Source organism: Podarcis raffonei, chromosome 16 (genome assembly GCF_027172205.1).
Source record: "Podarcis raffonei isolate rPodRaf1 chromosome 16, rPodRaf1.pri, whole genome shotgun sequence".
Lineage (NCBI taxonomy): Eukaryota > Metazoa > Chordata > Lepidosauria > Squamata > Lacertidae > Podarcis > Podarcis raffonei.
Genome location: NC_070617.1, coordinates 26619248 through 26640113, shown reverse-complemented (window position 1 = coordinate 26640113; position 20866 = coordinate 26619248). Strand labels below are relative to the sequence as shown.

Below are 20866 nucleotides of genomic sequence, written 5' to 3'. Positions count from 1 at the left end.
TGTAAATTTGAAGCAATGGTAATGGGAAACCAGAAGAAACCAGTAAGAAATGAATGCTCTTGTGTAACTCATATTCACAACAGTGAGGCTTGTGCAGGAGGAACTGGTGCCATTAGTTTTGTCCAGCAGCGATGGCCTTCAAATGTGGTGCTAACTGGTATTGATGTGGAAATAAGCTTCCTTGAAATCATGGGCAGCGTTCAAGTGTACATGTTGGATGAATTTAAGAAATAGGGAATATCTGTGTGGCCATTAGTTAAATAAGAAGGACTTACTTCTCTAGACCAACTTCATGTCCAAAATAAGCAAGTATTTCTGCATTTTGGCTGTGCCGGGGGATCAGTAACGAAGTTAATGGTTTTCTTACTAAACATTGTTTCTTGACTAAACAACTCTACATTGCTTGGCTGTTACTTTGAGAGTGAAGTCCAATATAAGCAGGTTTATTCTGGTCTGTGCCTCTGGCCCTCTCAACTTCCATGGTTGGTCAGTCCTCCTCTTACCGCCCAGGTTTAGTCTATAATATGACCTGAGTAGTCACAGAGTAGCTTTGAGGTGCAGCCTTTGGGAAATGAGAGAAAGAACAATATGCACTTGTGAATATTCATAAATATGTGCCTCCTGAGTTTTTTGTTTTTGTTTTTTAAGAATCTGCTTAAGAGTTTGCCTCTGCCTATTTCTCCGGGAAGAGATGGCTGATTCCTGTGGCCTCCATCTGTTCCTAGCTGTGCAGCATGCGATAGAGGGCCTCCTGCAGGCTCAGTGGGGGGCATTCCTCTTGTCTGTGATGGGAGGCTCCCTCCCTGCTTGGAGTGGTGTGTGCTTTGGCTGGGCAATGTGGGCAGGAGATGTTTCTCTGGCAACATGAGTGCTGCATGCAGACCTGACTGAACAGCAGCCCACAACTAAGGGAGATAGAGTTGCTGCACTGCAGAGTCATAGCTGGGATTGCCTCCCCCTTCCCTTCCCTTCCCTTCCCCTCCCCTTCCCTTCCCCTCCCCCCTCTCCGCCTGCTCGCTTGCATTCAGCCTGGCTATAGGGAGAGATGTGCAGGGCTGGCGGGCTGCACTTCTGACAATAGTGCATCAGTCCTCGCAGGCAGCTCCAGATTCGTTGGCGCCGGAGCCCGGCTCCAATGGCAGCCCCTGGCTGAAGCAGAGCCTCATAGCGCAGGGCTGGCATGTGGGAAGGGCTTGCTTTTGTCTCTGCAGGAGGATGTCGGACTGTGACACAATGCTTGTTTGTTTGCAATAGCTGAGACCGTCCTAAGAGGGCAAGAGGCAGGGGCAGATCGGAGGAGGGAAGACCGGCAGCCAGCAGCGGCGGCAGGGGAAATTGAGAGCCGTGACATCGCACCTTTCCCTCTTGTGCCCAGAAGTGAGTGAGGGAAAGAGAGGCAGAAGAGAGGAGGAAGGAAGAGAAAGATTGAGAGAGAGAGAAAGAGGACGATGTGTCAGTCAAGCGCCCTGCAGGGACCAGAGCTGCACTCAGGGAAATGGTGAGATGCTGCAAAGCTTTATCTAACCCTCCTCGTTCTTGCTGCAACCTCCACAAAGTTAGAATTCATGTCCGGAGGCTGAGCTCAGGGAATGGTGGCAGCAGCGGCAGCTGTGCTGGGGAGCAGCACCCGCAGCTGGAAAATCCGGGCCCAGGTGGGGGCACCCCAAATAGGAGAGCCCGTTTCAGGTACTGTCTAGCATATGTTTTGCTTTGTCAGAAGGTGCTGGAAGGAAGGGGGAGGGGGGAAGGAAGGGGAGGAAGGGAGGGAGGAAGAGTGGCAGCTGCCTGCAAAGCCTTTGTTTGGCCCAATTTACTCCCAAGCTCTTTATGTGCTTGATTGACAGTCAGAGTGGGTGTTGCACTGGAGTTGGGCATCCTTTCCCCCTTCCAAGCCTTTCTGAGGAGTGGGGCAAGAGTGAAATAGAGCAACTGGGTGTGTGTGTGGAAAAGAAGGGCCATGTGGGGGCAAGCAAGGATGCTTTACAGCTAGCTGCAGCTCTGCGGGGATTGGCCCATGATTGTCTGCAGTGAAAGGGGGGAGATGGAGGAAGAAGAAGGAGGCAAGAGAGATGCATCTTTTTCTTTGAGCTCCCCTCTGTGGGTCCAGCCAGTGAGAGGAGGCTGAGCAGCATCCATGAGGCCCCATTACAGCCTCCCCCCTCCAGGCCGAGCTTCCCATTGAAGATTAGTAAACTTTACTCTCCTTTGGCCCTAAGGAAACCTGGCTGCCCCTTATTTGTGGGGAATTGCTTGAGCCTTCATTGACCTCGTCAGGACCCCAAAGCACTCCTATTCCCCAATTTTCACTCTGGGTCCAGATCCTGACCAGAATGTGTGCTTGGAAGCATCCCATAGGCCCTCTTGTCGCTTCCTCCTTAGAAGGAAGTAAAGGGATGGGTTCTTCTCTCCCTGATATGGGTGGACTGTGTGTGGGCAATGAACAGGCCTACTAAGCAAGTGATCACTTTTAGGCTCAAAGGAGATTGAAGTGCCAGTGGCTGCAGCCAAGTGGAGTTTTTTTCAGTTGTTCCAAAAATGCAGGTAATTTAAAACAGAAAAGCAGAGAATTACCTGTCCAGAAAGAATAATCAAAACAGAACTCCCAGTCGTATCTTTTTTTTGCTTTTGTCCAGTGAGAGGTTCCTCTGGCCTCAGTCCCATGGCAAGAGATGTAGAACCCCTTGACTTTATGAAGGCCCAGGGAAATGTTATAGGAAAAAAATAAGGGGATTGGCTTTTGCTGCCAAACTCCCCAAGGGACCGAGTCCCCTAAGTCCATGATCAGTCAGAGATCAATTGATGGGGGCAAGATTCATAGAAAGCAAGGCAGATCTTTATTTTTCTGTTGTAACAGAGTTCCCTCCCCTCCTTGCAAGGAGGTAGGAGAGACCTAGAACAATGGTGCGCAAGCCCCTATAAAGACTTTTGAAATTGCCTACCCTGTAACCCAAGACCACCCCCCAAAACATCATACATACATCACAGAAGGAGGCGGTCTCCAGCAGAAATTTGAGAGTGTTGCTTCTCTCCCGTCTGCCAGGATACCTGATATTTTCTCGGTAGCCTGGCCATTCCTTTGAGATGATAAACACTTTAGTTCCTGAATTTCTCATACGTATTGATAGTTTAACAGATACTTGCCAGACTGTATTTGCAGGGAGGTGTAAGCCCCTACAGTCCAAAGACAATTGGAAAGCTTTTCCCATTTCCTTCCTCCTTGCAGAGAAATATTTGAGGTCAATTTGGGAGAGTCAAAATGGCTTCAGGATTACTCTCCTGTACTATTTCCGATACGTAGTTTATATCCTTATGTATGTGTTTGCCTTGTACATTTATGAACATTTATTCTATATTTGAGACCTTAGAATTCTTATAACCACCCTGGAAGTGGAGTGAACCTTTGGTGCTTAGTAGCAGGTGTGTTCTGCTTTAGGTGAGACCTTTTGGTCTCCCTGGATGGCTCAGGATGTAACATTTTCCTGGTTTCATGCAGCCCTGCTGCTGTAGGATCCTATCCCTGGCTCTGTGCAGGACCTGCTACTGGCTGGTAACTTTTAGCCTTAGCAGCTCCTGCTGTAGCCCTTCACTAGGATTTGTCTGACAAAGTTTCCTTGGGACCCCAAAAGAAAGGCAGGAAACCCCCTCTGTGCTCTTTTGTGCACAGTAGTAGTTTGGGTACAATTACTGCAAGCCCCACAGAAATACGGGTTCTCAAATAGCAGGGAACAAGGCTGGGGCCATGTTGGATTCATCCTACAGCGTCAGTGGGAAGATAGACCTTCCATTACTTGGTAATAATGCCTCTCTGCCATACTCTATTACAGCTCTCTTGCTGCAGACAATTCCATGTCCACACTGAATTATATTTTAGAGAGTATTCTGTCTTTTGCAAACGTGTCCTTGCTTTCTTTCTAGTGGATTATGGGTGAAGCCTTTTACTGAGTGGTTCTAAAAAGTACAATGTGGCTTAGGCAGGTCAGCCTAAAGACAGCCTTGCTTCCCTTCTGAAACAACTGCTGAGTAGCAAGTACACTCTCACACTCGCTCCTGGCCTTTTATTTTTGGGAAAGAGCAAGAGCGGGTGGATGGGCAGGTGGTAGGTAGAGATGTTCCCGTGTCCACAGAGAGGTGCTTCTGATTGACCAGGTGCTTGACTTTTGAGAGTCATCAGTGCCTGAGCTCAAGTTGGCTGACCGTTTTGTGTGTGTGTATGTGATCCTACAGGTTGCAATTTCCCCAGCTGGCCCTGAGGCGGAGGTTGGGCCAGCTGAGCTGTATGTCTAGGCCCGCCCTGAAACTCCGTTCTTGGCCTCTGACTATTCTCTATTACCTTCTGCCTTTTGGTGCTCTTAAACCCTTGACCAGAGTGAGATGGAGGCCTATGAGCAGGGTAAGTGCTTGCAGGTTTGTACTGCGCTTTCTGACGCCTTATTTGGAGGAGGAGGGTGGCTGTTAGCAGGGAGAAAAGGCTGAAGTAGAGCTGGCATATGGAGCCCTTCCCCTGCCACCCCTTTCTCAATCACATGACTAGTGGAGCTTCTGTGCTTGGAGAGCATTTCCTTCTAGTGGATAATTTCACCTGCTAGCGTCATGTGTGGAAGTTATGTGTGGAATCAGCTCCTAGAGAGAAAATGAGAGGAAAATTCTGGATAAGCCAAGGTGCATTTATTACGATGTGAAGATGGATGTTTGCTTACGCCATCCATGGCTGCTGAGAGGGCAGGGACCCTCACTGGGCACTGTGATATTTTGGGAGATTGACGCTGCACATGTTGCAGGAATGCTTTGTTGCATCCCTTCATGCAAACATGTCTGTGCCAGACCTCTGCGGGTGTGCAATACATGAGAGGACACTGTCAACTTGTATAGTATAGGAGCTTTTAAAACTAGCCATTTGTGCCTTAGTCATGCTGGTATTACAAGCATATTGTGCCATTATTTTGAATATAAATGTGTCGTGCCAGGAAACTGCTGGGCAGGAGTCTACCTTCACAGCCATTTAATTCATCCCCCCGCCCCTTTTTAAATGGGAATAGTGTTGCTGAGAAGAATAATTCGCTGAAAAATCATTAGCGTGATCTTCAGAGTGGCTATTGCTCACTTGCTTTTCGGGCCAACTACTTTTATTTTAAAGCTGACTTTCCTCCTTCATCTTAAGTCCATTTCAGGCAGCCACAAGAGAATCTTATGAGCAGGCAGTCATGGCTATAAACCTCACATCCCTTTTTCTTCAGGGAGCTCAGGATGGTGTTTATGGCGGTTCTGATTTTATCGTCACAACCAGTGCTTTTTTTCTTTTAAAATGTTTAGGGGTACTCTCATTTTGACTCAAGAAAATCACCATTTTATAGTTGGGAAAATTGGGAAAAATAAATGCAGTAAATGGACAAAAGTACGAAGATTCACAAAATGTTTAGGGGTATGCGTATCCCTGCGTCCCCCCAGAAAAAAAGTACTGGTCACAACTACCCTGTAAAGCAGGCTAGGCAGGCAAAGGGATTATTTTCTCTCCTCTGCTGCACAATATTGAATTCTATTAAAGTGATTTTGGCCACTCAACAGTTGCCTCCAACAGCCTTCCCTTCAGAGTGTCTGTTTTTCCTCTGTGCAGGCAGCACTCTACATTTGAGCACCCACCTTCCAAACTGAAGTGGGCCTGTTGCATGCTTCTGAAACAGAATTGTGAATAAAAAGGGGGATGACAGGGGGGTGCCTAAAAGAACAGAATCTACTGACAAGGAGCTGCTGACTAATGCATAGCCCACCAGCAGTTTTTAATGGCATGCCGTGTGTTGCAGTCTGTGGTTTTCCCAAATGTGTAGCTTTTCATTGTTTCCAAATGGTAGAGCAGAAGCTCACCTGAAAAGAAGAACAGGGTGTATGTGTGTAGCAAGCTAGTGGCCCTGAGTTAGTCTGGGGCCTTCTAGGCCTGAGGAACTTACCTGGCAAATATCAGAGAACACACGATGAACCAAAATGGATGCCAATAATAGAAAAAGTTCAACTGAAATGTTTGGTGAATCACAGTGGCAATTAATGTGAGATCTTGGGAGATGATATGGACCTGATGTAAGGTTAAAGAAAGCTTCATTTCTAATAAGACAGTAAAAGGAGCAGTAGCACAAGTGAGTTGTTTTCAAGAATATGTTGGAATGTGTCAAAGTGACCCCAGTAAAGGCTTGCCAAAAAAATAAAGGGAACATAAGAACGTAGCAAACAGCCTATGTTGTGTCTTCACTGTTTGGCAGTGGCTCTCCTGGGTTCCAAGCCGAGGACATTCCTAGCCCTACCTGGAGAAACTGCCATTGAGGCTTGAACCTGAGGGCTTTGTTATGCAATGCAAGTGCTCTACTACTGAGCTACAAGTCCCAGTTACACTTTCCAATTCTCAGATTATGGGCACCCATAATCTATTACTTAGGTAGGGTCACCAACCTAAGTGATAAAAGCTGGTACAGTTGCCAATCAGTAACCTAGGAAGATTCTCCCTCCTGCACTTGCTCAGACCACAAGACTCGTTGGCCCCTGACTTTATTCCAAAATACTGTAGGGAACTTGGAAATCATTTTAAAGAATAGTTGCACTGGAGAAAGTAAGGATAAGAAATAGTAAGTCTTGGATTCATATTCAAATTATTCTGATTGCTTAGGCAATTATAATGCTCTTCTTAATCCATATTATTTTCTAACTGCTATATTGCTATACTAGATTTCTAGTCTTTATTTGAAGGTCATAATATTATCTTCTGTATGAAGGATAATATTATTTTCTGAATGAAGGATTGTGGATCAGCAAACCGGTTCGTTTTTATCAGTTGCCATCTTGAGTATGTGGTCTTTATCACCGGCTATACTTTGCCCCCTGGCTAACCCACCGGGTTGCTGAAGTGCACATTTGAAACCCAGATGACACCAGCACATTAACGCCAAGTGCTTCAGATGGGTTGCACACCCTTTTGATCATAAGGGAGCTTGAAAAATTCAGGAGATATAAAAAGTAGCTTTCTTTCTGCTTCCTGGCTCAGTTTTCAGAGTGTTCTGATGAGTGAAATAAAGTGGCGTTTCTTTTAAGGAGAAAGATAAATATTTTCCTATTTTTATGAGGAGCCTCATAGTTAGGAATGTTGAAAATTGCTAAAATCATTCTGTCCCCAGTGAAAGGACATGAGTTGTCCTGCATTATCTCGAGTATACAAGCTGCAGTGGCAACAGGCTGGTGTGTCTGTGTGCCATGATCACAGCGCAGTTCCAAGCATTTTCCCTCTGAACTCAGCTGAGCAAATACAACCCTAGACACTTCCCCCACCCCTCCTCGAGGCATTGTTCCTCGCCTGACATGGCTGTGCCAATAGCCCGCCATGTAGGAAACTGCAGATGCAGGAGAATAGGTCCGTGGAAGTGGCTGCTGGGGCACCCTGCTCTTCCTTCCTAAGCCAGAAAGCCGTTGAACAGCTTTGCCCAGTGTTGATGGCAGCCGGGCTGCACCTGTGCACCAGCCAGACCTTTTCATCGTACCAGCAGTCTCTTTACTTATCCTAAAGGAATGACCCCCGACCTGACATACTGGTGCCTAGTTATAGACTGTCCTATATCAACAGGAACTCATACTAGAAGCGCTGGAGGGGCACAACCAATGCATTACCTTCTGGGGTTTTTTACTACAGCTCCCATCATCCCTGAACAGTGGCCATGCTGACTGGGGCAGATGGGAGTTGTAGTTCAAAGTATCAGAAGAGCAGTCAGACCATTGGTCTATCTAGCTCGGTATTGTCTACGCTGACTGACAGCAGCAGTTCTCCAGGGTTTAAGATGGGACAGTCCCAGCTCTACCTGCTGGGGACTGAGCCTGGGATCTTCTGCATGTAAAGCAGATGGTCTATCATTGTGCTGCGTCTCTCATCCTGCCGCTCTGTCCTTCTCAAGGACACCCTTCCACATCTTGAGGTGTACTGTTTTTGGACATTCCCATTCCAGATAGCTTCCTCCTTTCAAGTGTTGGTTGGGACTGATGTTGTCCAAAACATCTGGAGGGTACCAAGCTGATCTAATGAAAGCATGATCTTTATCAAGGGAGATAAAGTTAGCTTGGCAAGATTTGCTATTGGAAGATCCATTCTGGCTAGTTTTGTGATGCTCTGCTTTTTTCCTTTTCTTTTCGGTAAGCAATTTACAGACAGTGGCATGGCTTTTCTAAAGTCTCTGCTGTGTTGAGAGATTTTCTTTTCCCTGCTCTGCGTCCCTCAAGAGGAATGCCAGGGGTTTCAGGATTAACCAAGGGGGGATTTGAAGGAATTAGCTACAGCAATTTCCTCAGGCCTTGCTGCCTACAGATAATCCCGCAGTATTTTAACCTGTTCCCACCCTGTTCTGACCTAGATCTTATCCCTGCTTTACAGTTAGCACACCCCTCCCACAGAATACAAAGCAACCTCCTCCTCCTTGCCAGTCACAGCAATTAATCAAGAATATATCTGTGTTCCAGTTGCACAGAAGCAGCAGAATGCAGGATTCTTGCATCAAGGTCTGGGTGCTGGTACAAATGGAACCATGGCCTCCTTGTTCTAGGGGCAACTCCCATTCCCTGCATATCCAGGGTAGCTGCTTGTGCCGCCACAAAGTCCTTACTAGCCCAAAGAGTTCTTCTGGGGTAGAAGGGGTACTGGGCCACCACTAGCCCCTTCCTTGAGAATGTGCATGATCTCCATGGGTTTGTTTTTCCAGTACAGCAGTCAGGGAACTGTTACTTTGGGGAAGGGCTGCAGTTCAGTGGCAGAGCATTTGCCTTGCATGGAGAAGCTCCCAGGTTCAATCTAGAGCAGCATCTCCAGGTTGGACTAGGAGAGACGCCTGAGACTGAATCCCTGGAGAGCTGTTGCTGCTGGTCAGTGTGGACAGTACTGAGCTAGATGGACTAAGGGCCCAACTCTGTTAGGCAGCTACTGCTGTTCCTATATACTTTTGCCAAGACGCAACATCCTCAGAGATGTGAAATTGCTCATGGTGGCCCCCAGCGAATAGGCATCCTGAAGCCACAGGAGGCCCTTTCAAAAGTTGTTAGCACCCTCTCCTCCCAACCTCACTGCCTAATCCAGGGGAGAGAACCAGTCATCTATTTGAGGTGCATATGCTATGAGGATATGTTCAACATAGCTCAGTTGGTAGGACATGAGATTCTTAATCTCGGGATCGTGGGTTCAAGCTCCACACTGGGTGAAATATTGCAGGGAGTTGGGACTATCAGGGTTTCCCAAATTTGGGTCTCCAGCAGTTTTTGGACTACACCTCCCATCATCCCATGCTAGCTGGACCAGTGGTCAGGGATGATGGGAAATGTAGTCCAAAAGCTGCTGGAGCCCCAAGTTTGGGAAACCCTGGACTAGATGATCCTTGTAGTTCCTTCCGATTCTATGATTCTATGAATGGAGCTTTCATGGTTAGACCAAAATGTGGAAGCTGCCATGATCATTATTTGGGTGTTGTGTGTGTGTGTGTAAGAACCCCATGTTAATTAGTCTTTAATTCCCAGCTTTTTTACGTCCAGCCTTTCCACCTCTGTAGATCAGTAGAGGGTACATGGGAAATTACATTCTCCTCCCAACATACTCCCCCACCAGCAGCCTCTGATCTCTTGCATTAAAATTAGCCAAGGGCAGGTTTTCAGTTGTTTTTTTCAGGTGAGTGGGTGTCGTGAAGTAGCTCCCATCTTCCTCCGTTTTTAGGTTTCCCTGTACAAATCTGTGCCAACGCGACTCCTTTCCCGAGCCTGGGGGCGCCTGAACAGTGTTGAGCTGCCCACCTGGCTCCGGAAGCCGGTCCTCAGCCTATACATCTGGACGTTTGGTGTCAACATGAAGGAGGCTGCTGTGGAAGACCTTCACCACTACAGAAACCTTAGTGAGTTCTTCAGGCGGAAGCTAAAGCCCCAAGCCCGACCCGTCTGCGGCATCCACAGTATGGTAAGTGGCAGAGATGTGAGGGGCAGTGGTGTTGAGTTTATGGAGAAGCAGTAGCCTCACTGCTGATGAACACCATCAAGGCCCTATCCCATCCACCTTTAGATGAGTTTCTTTGCCAAGTTAACTGCATCAGACCTGATTCACTGGAGCTGATGAAAATGGGCTGTTTAAAAAGGCCTCTTTCTGGTGTTTTGATGCTTAATTCTGATGGCTGCTTTGTGGTTTTTATGCCAATCTTTTGATTTATGCTTTAGTTGCATTGCGGATTGTTCTAGAACTGTTGGGTTTTTTAAAATCATTGATCATCTTCTGAATAGTGGGATAGAATTGTTTTTAAAAAGAATAGTGTTTAGAGAAGTGGCAGATGCTAACACGAGAATTTTTGGTGCTGTTTGCTCCCTGTAGATCAGTCCATCCGATGGCAAGATTCTCAGCTTTGGACAAGTGAAGAACTGTGAAGTGGAGCAAGTAAAAGGCATCACTTACTCACTGGAGTCCTTCCTGGGTCCACGTGCTGATAAAGAGAACTGTAAAAGCAAGCCAGGTAAGTGCACACAGGCACACTTTGGGGCTCAGTTTCATTCCATTGGACTTGGCATCTGCAGAGGACCAACCACTGGATGCCATGTAATAGCTGCATTGGGCCCTGACTGGGCACAGGCATTGAGCCACCCCTTCCTCCTTGCAGCTGCTTCTGTCTCACCTACAGCTGCCTATGTTCCTGTTTTGTACATTGTGTTGAAGCCTCAAAAGCCATTTTACTTATTATTCTTCCAGCCTCCTCATTCCAAAAGCAGCTGGTAACAAAGGACTGCAATGAGCTCTATCACTGTGTGATTTACCTGGCGCCTGGAGACTACCACTGCTTCCACTCACCGACCGACTGGAAAGTGTCTCACCGGCGTCACTTCCCAGGTAGGCCAGGTTTCCAGAGATACACATGCAGTGGAAGGTTGCTGCTAAACACTGCATTTTAATAAATATTTGTCGGTGAAGTCATGTCCCTTCCAACTCTGCGATTCTGTGTAAAATCCAATAGTTTCTGAACCAAGAGTCATTTGATGCTGGACATCATCCTTCCTTTGAGAAGAAGCATGATTTACCAGGAAGTGTTCAGAATGTAAAAGGCATTGAATGAATTTGCCCTTTAAAAATAGCAAGTGCTTCTCAAATTATTATTTCTGCAGGATTTTAAGTGGGAAAATGGTTGTGATCACGCTTATACTATGAGTGGATTCCCTCCCTTCCTTATTGCCCTTATAAAAGTACACCAGTGTTTGTAACTTAATTTTAAAACTACCAGGTAATAAATGATGTCATACCTTACAATTTGGGGCTTCTCCAGCTTGCCCCTTTCCACTCTCCATCCCAAAGCCTCACCTGTGTCTTAATGCAGGAGGACTGTCTTACAGAGCTGAAAGCTTCTTCATTCAAGCTGTTTCTGAGAATTTGCATTCATCCTCCCAACAGTGGCTGGGGAAATAAAAGGGTGGTTCTGCCCATTTCTCTCCTTGCTCCCCATAGGCTCCCTGATGTCTGTGAATCCAGGGGTTGCTCGCTGGATCAAAGAACTGTTCTGCCATAATGAACGCGTTGTACTCAGTGGCTACTGGAAGCATGGTTTCTTCTCTCTGACTGCAGTAGGAGCCCAAAACGTGGGATCAATCCGCATCTATTTTGATCAGGTTAGTCTAGCCTTTCAAACACTTGAGAAGAAGGAGTCATTGTCCCATGTGCCCCACCATTTAGAGTGCAAGTGGAATGGTGACGCTTGAACTGTGTTGAGTTGCCCGTTGCTGCCCCACCTTCGCAGTTTCCAAAGTAACTCAGGACCCCAGACCTTTACTGGATAAGGGCCTGCTCTAGACATTACGCAGAAGGGGCCAGAGCTCAATGGTAGGAATGAAAAGGTTCCTAGGTTCAATCATTGGAAGCATCTCTGGCCAAAAAAAAGGACCAGGTGGCAGCAGGTGATGGGAAAGGGCAACCCAATTCCCTGTTGGAGGGAGCTCCCCCTCTCCCAGGAAGTGGACAAATAGCCTGAACCTGGTAAAAGGTTGCTTAATATTTTCAGGGGGGCATGTTGATGGTGGGATCACTTGCCCAGCCTGTGAGCAATCACTTGGGACATATTAAATGACTGTAATAATCCCAGCTCCTGAGGAACCTTAGAACTGTAAATCCATTTCTTGTTGTTAATTCCCTAGTGAGTGCGTGCCCTTACCTCCTTTTGCATAGCTGAATTGATTTTCTTTGTTCTGCTCCCAAGTTTCCAACTTGGTTATGGAACTGAGTGCAACTTCTGCCCTGCAAGGCAGCAGGTGGGAGTGGGTTTTTCTTGAGCATCCTGTGAACAATTCATAGGTTCCACGAAAGAGGGTGGTGTGGTTTTGGCGGCAACTGTGTCACTGTGCATACATGCAAATTGGGCCTTGAGCGAGGTTTTAAGTAGCCTCTTGCCTCGTTGCCCATGGTGAAGAAGAACCTTCTTATGGTGACCAGGCAGGCAGGCACCACAAAAATGCCTCCCTCCCTGCACTTCACTCACAAATGACTAAAGTAGCCAGTGGTTGAGTAACAAACCGTTACAGGCTTCTTTACAAGGCACTTACCTGCTTCCCTCTTGGAGTCCTTATGTAACACCTCTTTTCTTTTCTCCATGTGCAGGATCTGCGCACCAATAGCCCCAGCTACAGCAAAGGCTCATACAACGACTTCAGCTTCGTAAACAACAACAATCATGAGGGCATCCCCATGAGGAAGGGAGAACATTTAGGAGAGTTTAATCTAGGCTCAACCATCGTCCTGATCTTTGAGGCACCGAAGGACTTTAATTTTTATCTGAAGCCTGGCCAGAAAATCCGCTTTGGAGAGGCCTTAGGATCTCTCTAGAGACTCCACTGCCAGGGGGCTTTTTATATGCAACAGGGACTCAATTCGTAAAAGGATAAGTTTCTCTAAGGTGGGAGTATTGCTCAGCAGGACCTGAGTGAGGAAACTAAAGCCCCCTTGTTCTTAGAACGGGGGGTGCCGGCAGTGCATTCCCACCATGAGAGCTGCAGACATATCAGGGATTGTGGCCTTTAGGAATGTTGACCAGGGTGGCTTTTCTGCTTCTTCCCTGTGCCTGTAGAAATAGGCATTTCTCCCCAAGATGCCATTTTCAGCCTGCTTTGGCACCAAACGATGAAGTCTTGGTTGAAATGCTGCAGTCAGAGGGAGGAAGGAGAGCAGAGATTCCTGCTTTCAAGGGATACTGTCAGATTGACCCATGTTCCATATTTTCTAATTATGTCTCTCACCCAGCCGTATTCTCAATTTATGTTTCACACCAGACTGAACAGTCCAATGCCAAAACCAGGAGACTCAGCAGAGTGGAATATAGAAACATTAAAGAGTTCATCTGGGTGTGCCATTGTTTTAGAAACCTCTTATAAATCTGGTACTATCCCTTTAAAACAGAAGTCTGCACTGTATTTTTAAACCTCAAACACTGTGTCCACATTCCACATTTGACTTGATCTTGTTTTTGTTTTTAGGAAGCCTATTTTATTTGTAGCTCGAGCTCACTCTAACCTGGCCATTCTGTATTGCTATTCTGGCCTTAATCTTTTTTTTTGTTTGTATGGGAAATATCTAGTCTCTTGTTAAGCTGGGGACGTGAAAAAAACCCAGATTTATTTTTTTTCTCTGCAAAGGCAGTGGGAAGTCTCTTGTTGTGGACAGCAGTGAAAGCCTCTTTCCTCTCCCTACGCAGCTACTGCCAACTTGCCAGAACCCGAGGACTGGGGGAAAAGATCCTGTCAGCCCAGGTCTTCCTAAAAAGCAAGAGGAGTAGTCCTCCTCTTCTCATGTGTGTTAACCATTTCCCCCACTCTTTGCTGGACTTGCAAAATACTTAAAAGCCAAATTTGCCAAAGCCAGCTTGAGAGTTCTATTCTGAACCTTCATCCCACACACATCTAAGTGGGGTTCAGTGGCAAAATATTAAGCACTGCTGCGTAGATCAATAATAAGGGGAATCTTAAAACTTACTATGCCTTTTTTCCCCTGGGAGGGGATTCATAGAAATTGGTGCCAAAGGGGGGGAGGGCAGTTGAAAAGGGATTGGTTTATTTATGATGTCTGTGTTTTGTTCTTGACCTCAAGAAACTAAGTTGTGAACATGGCTGAGGCTCAGGAGTGTTGAGCTCATTTTGGCTTTAAAACTGCATCCCTCCCCTTAAAAGTCTCCTCCTTATGCTTTCCTTGCTTTAGTCTTACCTTGTACACACACACACGAGAGAAGCTGCCCCTTTTAATGAGCACAGCCATAAGAAAAGAAGCCAAGGCACGTTTGAAGACGGTGACTGCTAGAAAAAGGAGCAAGTCTTCATCTGAGGCGTGTGCCATTTGAGGCATGGATGTTTCCAATGATAGTGGCTCCCGTCTCTGATGCTGATGCAGGGCAGAGAAGTGGCCTTGGTGATGATGGCTGGTCATCCATCCTTCCTATCTTTGCACAGTGTGAAGGTGGGTTTTCTAACCAGCTAACTGGCCTGTTTAACCATAGGATAGAATGATGGGTCACAGCTCCTCTATTAGTGCATTATCAAAAAAGGCAAAACTACCCAAAGGGGGTAAACTTTGCTCCATCCATTGCTCCTTCGATTGCTTCCACTTGGCTGCTTTGCCAGTTCCTCTTTGAGCTTTAATTTCTTGTTACTCTGCTTGCAGAGCGGCACTGAAGGTTCTGCTGCTTACTGAGGACACGGGAATTCTGCTGGATGAACTTCCCGGTCTAGGGGAGGAGATTGTGGTGGGGGCCTGAGGCTGCTGAGAGCCAGAGGAGGTCACATTGATCCTAAGCAAAACGGGAGTGGGTTTCTTAGTGACGCTGTGAATTTCTCCTGCACGGAGAATCCATTTAATTTTTCAACTGTATCAGTAGCACAGTATTTTTGTATGTCAAAATGTACAACTTAAAAGACATTAACTCATTAATTGCAAAGGTTTTAAAATAAAAACGAATGACTTACCGTGGCTGACTTTTTAAAAGAAAGCATTTGACTGCTGTAAAGAGACATGCTAACTACCTGCAGTGCAATCCTGTGCATGTCAATGTGACTTACTCCCAGGTAAATGTGTTAATATTGGATTGCAGCCTCCACCAGTGTTTGTACAGCTAACGGGGTGGAGGCTCCTCTGCCACCCCCCCCTTGCATAGCAAAGGGACAACATCCAGCCATCCCACTGCATATCATGCAAACAAGTGAGTCCAAGATGCTTAAGTGCTAAGAGCCGCTCGAATATCCTGGACACGTGTGATGTAGGACTCCATTAGCTGTCGCTCTTCTCCCAGTATGTGCTTGAGGGAACTGATCTTCACTTTCAGCTGCAAAGAAACAGAAGCACAAAGAGAGGTAGTTTGGAGGGGCAGCCTGGCTCAGGCCCCAGCTAGCATGAGAGGCGGCCATCTGTGCCCCCAAGAAATTATTCCTAGCCTCCCTCATCCAAAAATCTTGCTTTGAGCTACAACACACAAAACATGCACAAACTGCTAGCGTAGCACTAGCTCCCAGACCAATCCCAAATGGAGTAGGTCTTTGCGGTTCTTCTCAAAAGCGGTTTGGGTGGTGGAAACTTCCAACTAACAAAAACTTGATTTACTCACAAGCGGATATGCCAGTTTGCCATTTCTAAGCGCTAAGCTGATGCATCTTGATTTATAAGTAAATTTATATTTCCCCTTTTTGTCTGCCACATGCAACCACGTACCACAAGTGACAGGTGAGTGAGAAACACAATGTCACTGGGGAGCTTTGCTACAGAAGGGATGCCATCTTGAATAAAATATGGGGGGGGCATGTGAGCCCCACCCCCCTTAATCGATCACAAGATGCGGTGCGCACACACCATTTGAATGGCAATGCCCAGCAACTTTGGGAGGCACAGCCCCGTGAGATATTTTATGGAGGGTACCAAAGGGACCTCAGCTCGTGGGAGTTTGCTCCAATACTACAGGCCCACCTCCTCCAGATTCTCCAGAACATGCTGAGCTACCAAGTAGTTTATTTAATCAATACCCTCTAGTTGCTAACCAGCATAGTAATACCTATTGCTGAAAATAAGAAACTAGCATCAGATACTTGGGATACGTTCTTTTAAAAGTGCAATCACCGAAACTTTAAGGGAAGCAAATCCTGAAATAGGAACATCTGGATTTTTGTGGCAATGGAGTAGGCCCCAGAGCAATGCAGAACAGAGAAGTCATGCAGGCCCTGAGGATCATGGGACATGGAGGCTCCCTCCAGTCTCACTATAAACACTTTCTTGCTCCAGATTTTCACGCCATCTCAGCCCTAGAGCTGAGAGAATAATAGCAGAAGTGGTGACTCTTCTTTGCAATGCCCTTTGGGAAATGTATGGGCTTCGCTGCAGCCATTTAATTTTGCTTCAGTGGCCGCAGGGAGAACTTTCTGTTTGTACCTGATCCAACTCTTCTTGTACTTGACGCACAGCCACCTGTTCTTCATCCCCTGGTCTCATCTCCAGCCACTTAAGCAGAATGCGCTGCCGCCGCTGGCAGAACCTGGAATAAAAAGCCAGAATGTCACCCTGTTCTGACCAAATGAAAGCAAGGCTGGGGGTCCAATCCCCACCACTTTCCTCTATTAGGCCCAATGCAACCATTTGCACTTACAGGATTTGCAATGGTTTAAGTGAGCCCTGTGCAAATGTTTCCTCTATAAACCTGTCAGGTAGGTTAAGCCAGCCCATCCACTCCAGTTGCTTTGCCTTCACAGTAATGCCCTCTGCCGTTATCTGCAGTAGGACTGCCTTGAACAAATCCTGCCTGATCCCAGTATCTGTCTAAATAACTACTTAATTACAGAGCACTATTGATGTTTCCTTACTGTGGTTTACTGGGGAAATTGGACCATAAGAACTATTACACTGATGGCGGAGAATCTTTTTCTGTCCTTGTGGCCAACCTTCCAGACTTTGCATGCCAGCAATAGGTGGGGACAAAAGGAGTGGGCTGAGCCAAAGTGTACAGGGCCAGGGCTAGTTCACATAAATCTCCCACCCACACATACACACTTGCTCCCCTCCCCTGCAGTTAGGTTTGTGGGGAAAAGCATTTCAGGAGCAACAGGAATGTTTAAGCACTATGATACCACTTTGAACAGTCATGACTTTCCCCCAAATAATTCTGGAAGCTGAAGTTTATTAGGGGTGCCGAGATTGCTAGGAGCCCCTCTTCCTCTCCCAGGGCTACAATTTCCAGAGTTCCCTGGGAAGAGGGATGGATTGTTAAATGACTTTGGGAAGCATAGCTGTGGGAGGGGAATAAGGGTCTCCTAGAAACTCTTACCAAATCACAGCTCCCAGAATTACTTGGGGGAAGCCAGCATCATAACGCTTTAAATGTACGGGGTAATTGCAGCCTTGGTTAGGGCATTTTTCACCTTCCCTTTCCTGAATTTGTTAGTGTGGGAAGGGAGCCAGCCCTTGGATATGCCTACAGCTTGCTCCAAAGTCGTCAAAAGAAAGATTTACTGGGCGGTGCTACAAGAGGGCAACAGTTAAGGGAGGCATGGAAGAGTGTGCTGGAGGGGAACTGTGTCCCTGCACCCACCAACACAGCAGACTACAGCAGTGGCCCCTTCCAACTAGGATTTCCTGAACCAATCTCTCCTTCCCAGAGGAAACAAGCCCAAACACGCATTGCAAAGTGGGAGAAGAAGTAGTGTTTGGCTACGTACTTCAGCTCCTGCTGGTTGTGGTGGTAGAGTTGCATTTTCTTCCCAATAACCTGGAGCTCAGCTCCCAGCTGTTTGTGAACTGCCAGAGCCTCCTGAGTAAAACCCTCTGTTGCCTTTTCTGGTTCTTTGGTTCCTAAAATGAAAAGGAAGGCAGTGTGGGTTTTGGAATCCCTCCGAGAAGCTTCTGCTCCCTTCTCTGTAGCTGCCATATTAACTGTGGGTCATCTGGGAGGGATCACATCTCAGAGAGACATGCCCCCTTACTCTTGTTGCAGAAGCAGCAAAAACGGGAGGGAACACACACCCAGGTAGGAGGACAAACCTTCTGGAAAGCCACTGCACCTCTGGCCTCAAAACAAGCAGCTCACTTCCTTTAGGAAACAAAATGTCTCCCTGCAGGCAAAAAAAGAGCCTTTTGCTATTTGGGAGTGAGAAAAGTGGGTCACTCATAGGACCATCATCATTACCTGCCCTTCCGCAAGTGGGATGGGGAGGAGGGCTCTCTCTCCTTGAAAAATCTTCAGGCAGGCGGAAATCTGCCCTTGAGTCTGCCAGCACTTTTTCCTTCCCAGTGGTTGGTCCCGGAGGGCTTGTGGAATAGAGGCCAGGCTGCAGGCCCAAAGGCTCGACCTGAAAGGCAGGAAAACAAGAATGTTATTTAACCCTGTCCAGACACCACTCAGAGCTGTGCTTATGGATTTGGTGTTAAACAAACTACAAGGTACCCTAAGCCCTTTGGATGGAATGTTCTTATGATAAAATGATCCCCACCTTAGAAACTGATAGAGGGATAAGCTCTGTGCTACAGAACTGGGCTAACAGAGAGGCAAACACTTCTGAATCTGGGAGCCTTCCAGAGTAATCAAAATCAGCAATCTGCCATGCTAGAGGGGGTTTGGATGAAGCAGAAGTGGTGTCCTTCTGTCCAGCCCTGCTGGCAAGTAGTGCTGCAATGTGGTCAACCCAAAACAGGCCCTTTTGAGGGTGAAGGCCAGGATCCACTGAGCAAGCCCTGCTGCTGCATTTTTTCCCTTCCACTCTGGTTGGTGCAATTAGCTAGAATGTGGATGTGGCTGATTGCACCATTCCATCAAGCCTGCCACTGTCAGCTAAGGGTTAGGATTGCAGCCTTAACTGGGAACTTGACTCAGGCAGATCAAGTGAGTGTAAGGCCAGGACACTACCACTGCGTCAAGCAGCAAACAAGGTGTGAGAACTCACCGTTCCTGGCTTCTCTCTTCTCCGTGTCATGAAGGAGGAAGGTGGCAACAGCTCTGGCTTTGGCTTTGGCTTTGGGAGGGCTGTGCTATCTGGCCAAGGGGGTGTGCGCAGCACTGAAGCAGGCTGAGGAAGTGGGGGTGCTGAGAAGGGGCAGCTGCTGAACTGGGGTGGAGAAGGGACACTGCTTTGGGCAGATGACAAAAGAGCCGTAGACAGAGCAGATGGGTGGCTTGGAGTCGTTTTCTGCAAAGCCCCAGAAAGGCTTTCTAGTCTAGAAGAGGAAGACAAAGATCCGATTTGTTAGATGTATAAGAATCCAAAGCACACCAAGGAAGAATCTGGGAAAATCCCTCTTACTGTTACCTTCCAAGCTGCCAGCATCCACTTTTCTAGCTCAGGCACATTTTAAGCTTTGCTCTACAAATTAAAGTGGACTAAGTCCACCCACCCATCTATCCCACCTCCAGCCCTTTCCTTTTTTGTACCAAGCAGAAGTTTTCCAAGAATCTGGAGACATCCACAAGATTCCTTGAAGAATTGTGGCCATGTAGCTTTATGACTTGCATCAGAGCTTCTTGTTGCAGAAGTCTTGTTTTGCGAGTTTGATATTCTGCTACACTCCGAATTTCCCATGCAATCAAATAAGAAGCCTTGCTTCTTATTTCATCAACAGGATGGTTGATGGGCACACATTTTTATTCTAGTTTGAACATCCATTAAGTACCAAGCTGGGGTGAGAGTGTCATCCTGGATCTTCCCTTTCATTAGAGGTCTTGGGTAAAAGTGACCCTGAACTTGGCTGGTGGGAGTAGCCCCTATGTAGTCCTTGTTCTATTTATTAATTTGTCATGTCTGAAAGTTGAACATTCTTCCCTACCCATTCAAGTCAGGATCAGGCAGCTCTGTTCTCTCCAGAGATTGCAGCAGGAAGTCAGGTCTACGGGGCTGTAACCTGCCTTGGCGGGCTGCCTGCCTGTGGGGAGGATAGGAGGGAGGGTTAGAGGCTTTTTTAGAATTAGGGAACACTGAGGTACATACATACCTTTTACACACTGATAATTATGCACAGGAATGCCTACAAGCATGTTCTCAGCACTACTACTTCTTTAAGAAAAGCAGGTTGACAGGTGAATTTACACAAGCAACTGTACTTACAGCCTTACAAGTTTAAACAAAACCAAAGAGCCAGCACAGTTACTCCAAGGCTTGCTATTGAGAACTGAATAATGATCCCAGTACTTCATGCCACTCAATAATCCTAAGGGGCACAAGCCTTCTTTGCCTGCCCTTTGGCTAGTAATAAAGATTGGTTAGACTAGTCAATTTCAAGAGGATTTTTATTATTATTACAACAGCAAATGACTGCCAGGGAGATGGGCAAATGGAGCCCCAATGCTTCATTAAATGTTTCCTGTGCATGACACTTTCCCTGCATGGAACAGAGAGAGAGAATGAGATCTGGAGAAGAGAGTCTAACCATCTGCTGCTGAGTCCTTTTGCTAGCTGCAACTCATTCTTTCCCCACTCTTTAAAATTAAAAGAAGCCTTCCTCTGTGCATTTGCAGTGGCTTTCAAAATGAGGGAGGCGACTGTGCAATTAAATTCACCGTTTGCTGGCTCAAGGGGAAGCGAGCGCAAGGAGGTTGCAGCTTTGCCTCTTACTCACAGATCAGTCAGGATGGAATCTCCAGAAGCCTGGAAAATGTGGGCCTGGTGGTCGCTCTGTGCAGGCCTTGCCGTGGAACGAAGGCTCGTTCTCCTTCCAAGATCGTCATTGGCTCTTGAGATTGCAGCAGGCACTGGCACTTGGAATGTCACTCGCTTCTTGAGAGGGGCCCCTGGAATGGACAGACTGGATTTCTGGCAGAGGACCTTTAGTTTCCAGAGCATGGCGCATCGGTAGACAGCCTGGTGACGGTGGCAGGCGATCTGTGAGTAAAAG

The 20866-nt window shown here is 46.9% G+C and overlaps 2 protein-coding genes across 10 annotated transcripts in view; one reads left to right on the top strand and one right to left on the bottom strand.

Annotated features, from left to right (window-relative positions):
- Positions 1–14973, top strand: part of PISD (phosphatidylserine decarboxylase) — a 38104-nt gene extending 23131 nt beyond the window's left edge. For 5 of the 9 annotated variants that reach the window (XM_053369584.1, XM_053369583.1, XM_053369582.1 and 2 more), the window contains 7 exons: positions 1255–1686; positions 4225–4390; positions 9719–9955; positions 10361–10499; positions 10733–10870; positions 11480–11640; positions 12623–14973. In XM_053369584.1, the coding sequence (XP_053225559.1) occupies positions 1496–1686; positions 4225–4390; positions 9719–9955; positions 10361–10499; positions 10733–10870; positions 11480–11640; positions 12623–12847 (1257 nt within the window). In that variant the 5' untranslated portion in view covers positions 1255–1495 and the 3' untranslated portion in view covers positions 12848–14973. Of the gene's footprint in view, positions 1–1000; positions 1687–4224; positions 4391–9718; positions 9956–10360; positions 10500–10732; positions 10871–11479; positions 11641–12622 lie in introns of those variants that run through there. The other 4 variants (XM_053369588.1, XM_053369590.1, XM_053369581.1 and 1 more) reach the window with 3 other exon arrangements.
- SFI1 (SFI1 centrin binding protein) overlaps positions 14827–20866 on the bottom strand; it is a 33383-nt gene continuing 27343 nt past the window's right edge. The window contains exons 28-34 of the mRNA XM_053369569.1: positions 20591–20853; positions 19802–19897; positions 18925–19195; positions 18171–18333; positions 17704–17836; positions 16424–16526; positions 14827–15329 (exon numbers count right to left, since the gene is read on the bottom strand). Of these exons, the coding sequence (XP_053225544.1) occupies positions 15222–15329; positions 16424–16526; positions 17704–17836; positions 18171–18333; positions 18925–19195; positions 19802–19897; positions 20591–20853 (1137 nt within the window). The 3' untranslated portion in view covers positions 14827–15221. The remainder of the gene's footprint in view (positions 15330–16423; positions 16527–17703; positions 17837–18170; positions 18334–18924; positions 19196–19801; positions 19898–20590; positions 20854–20866) is intronic.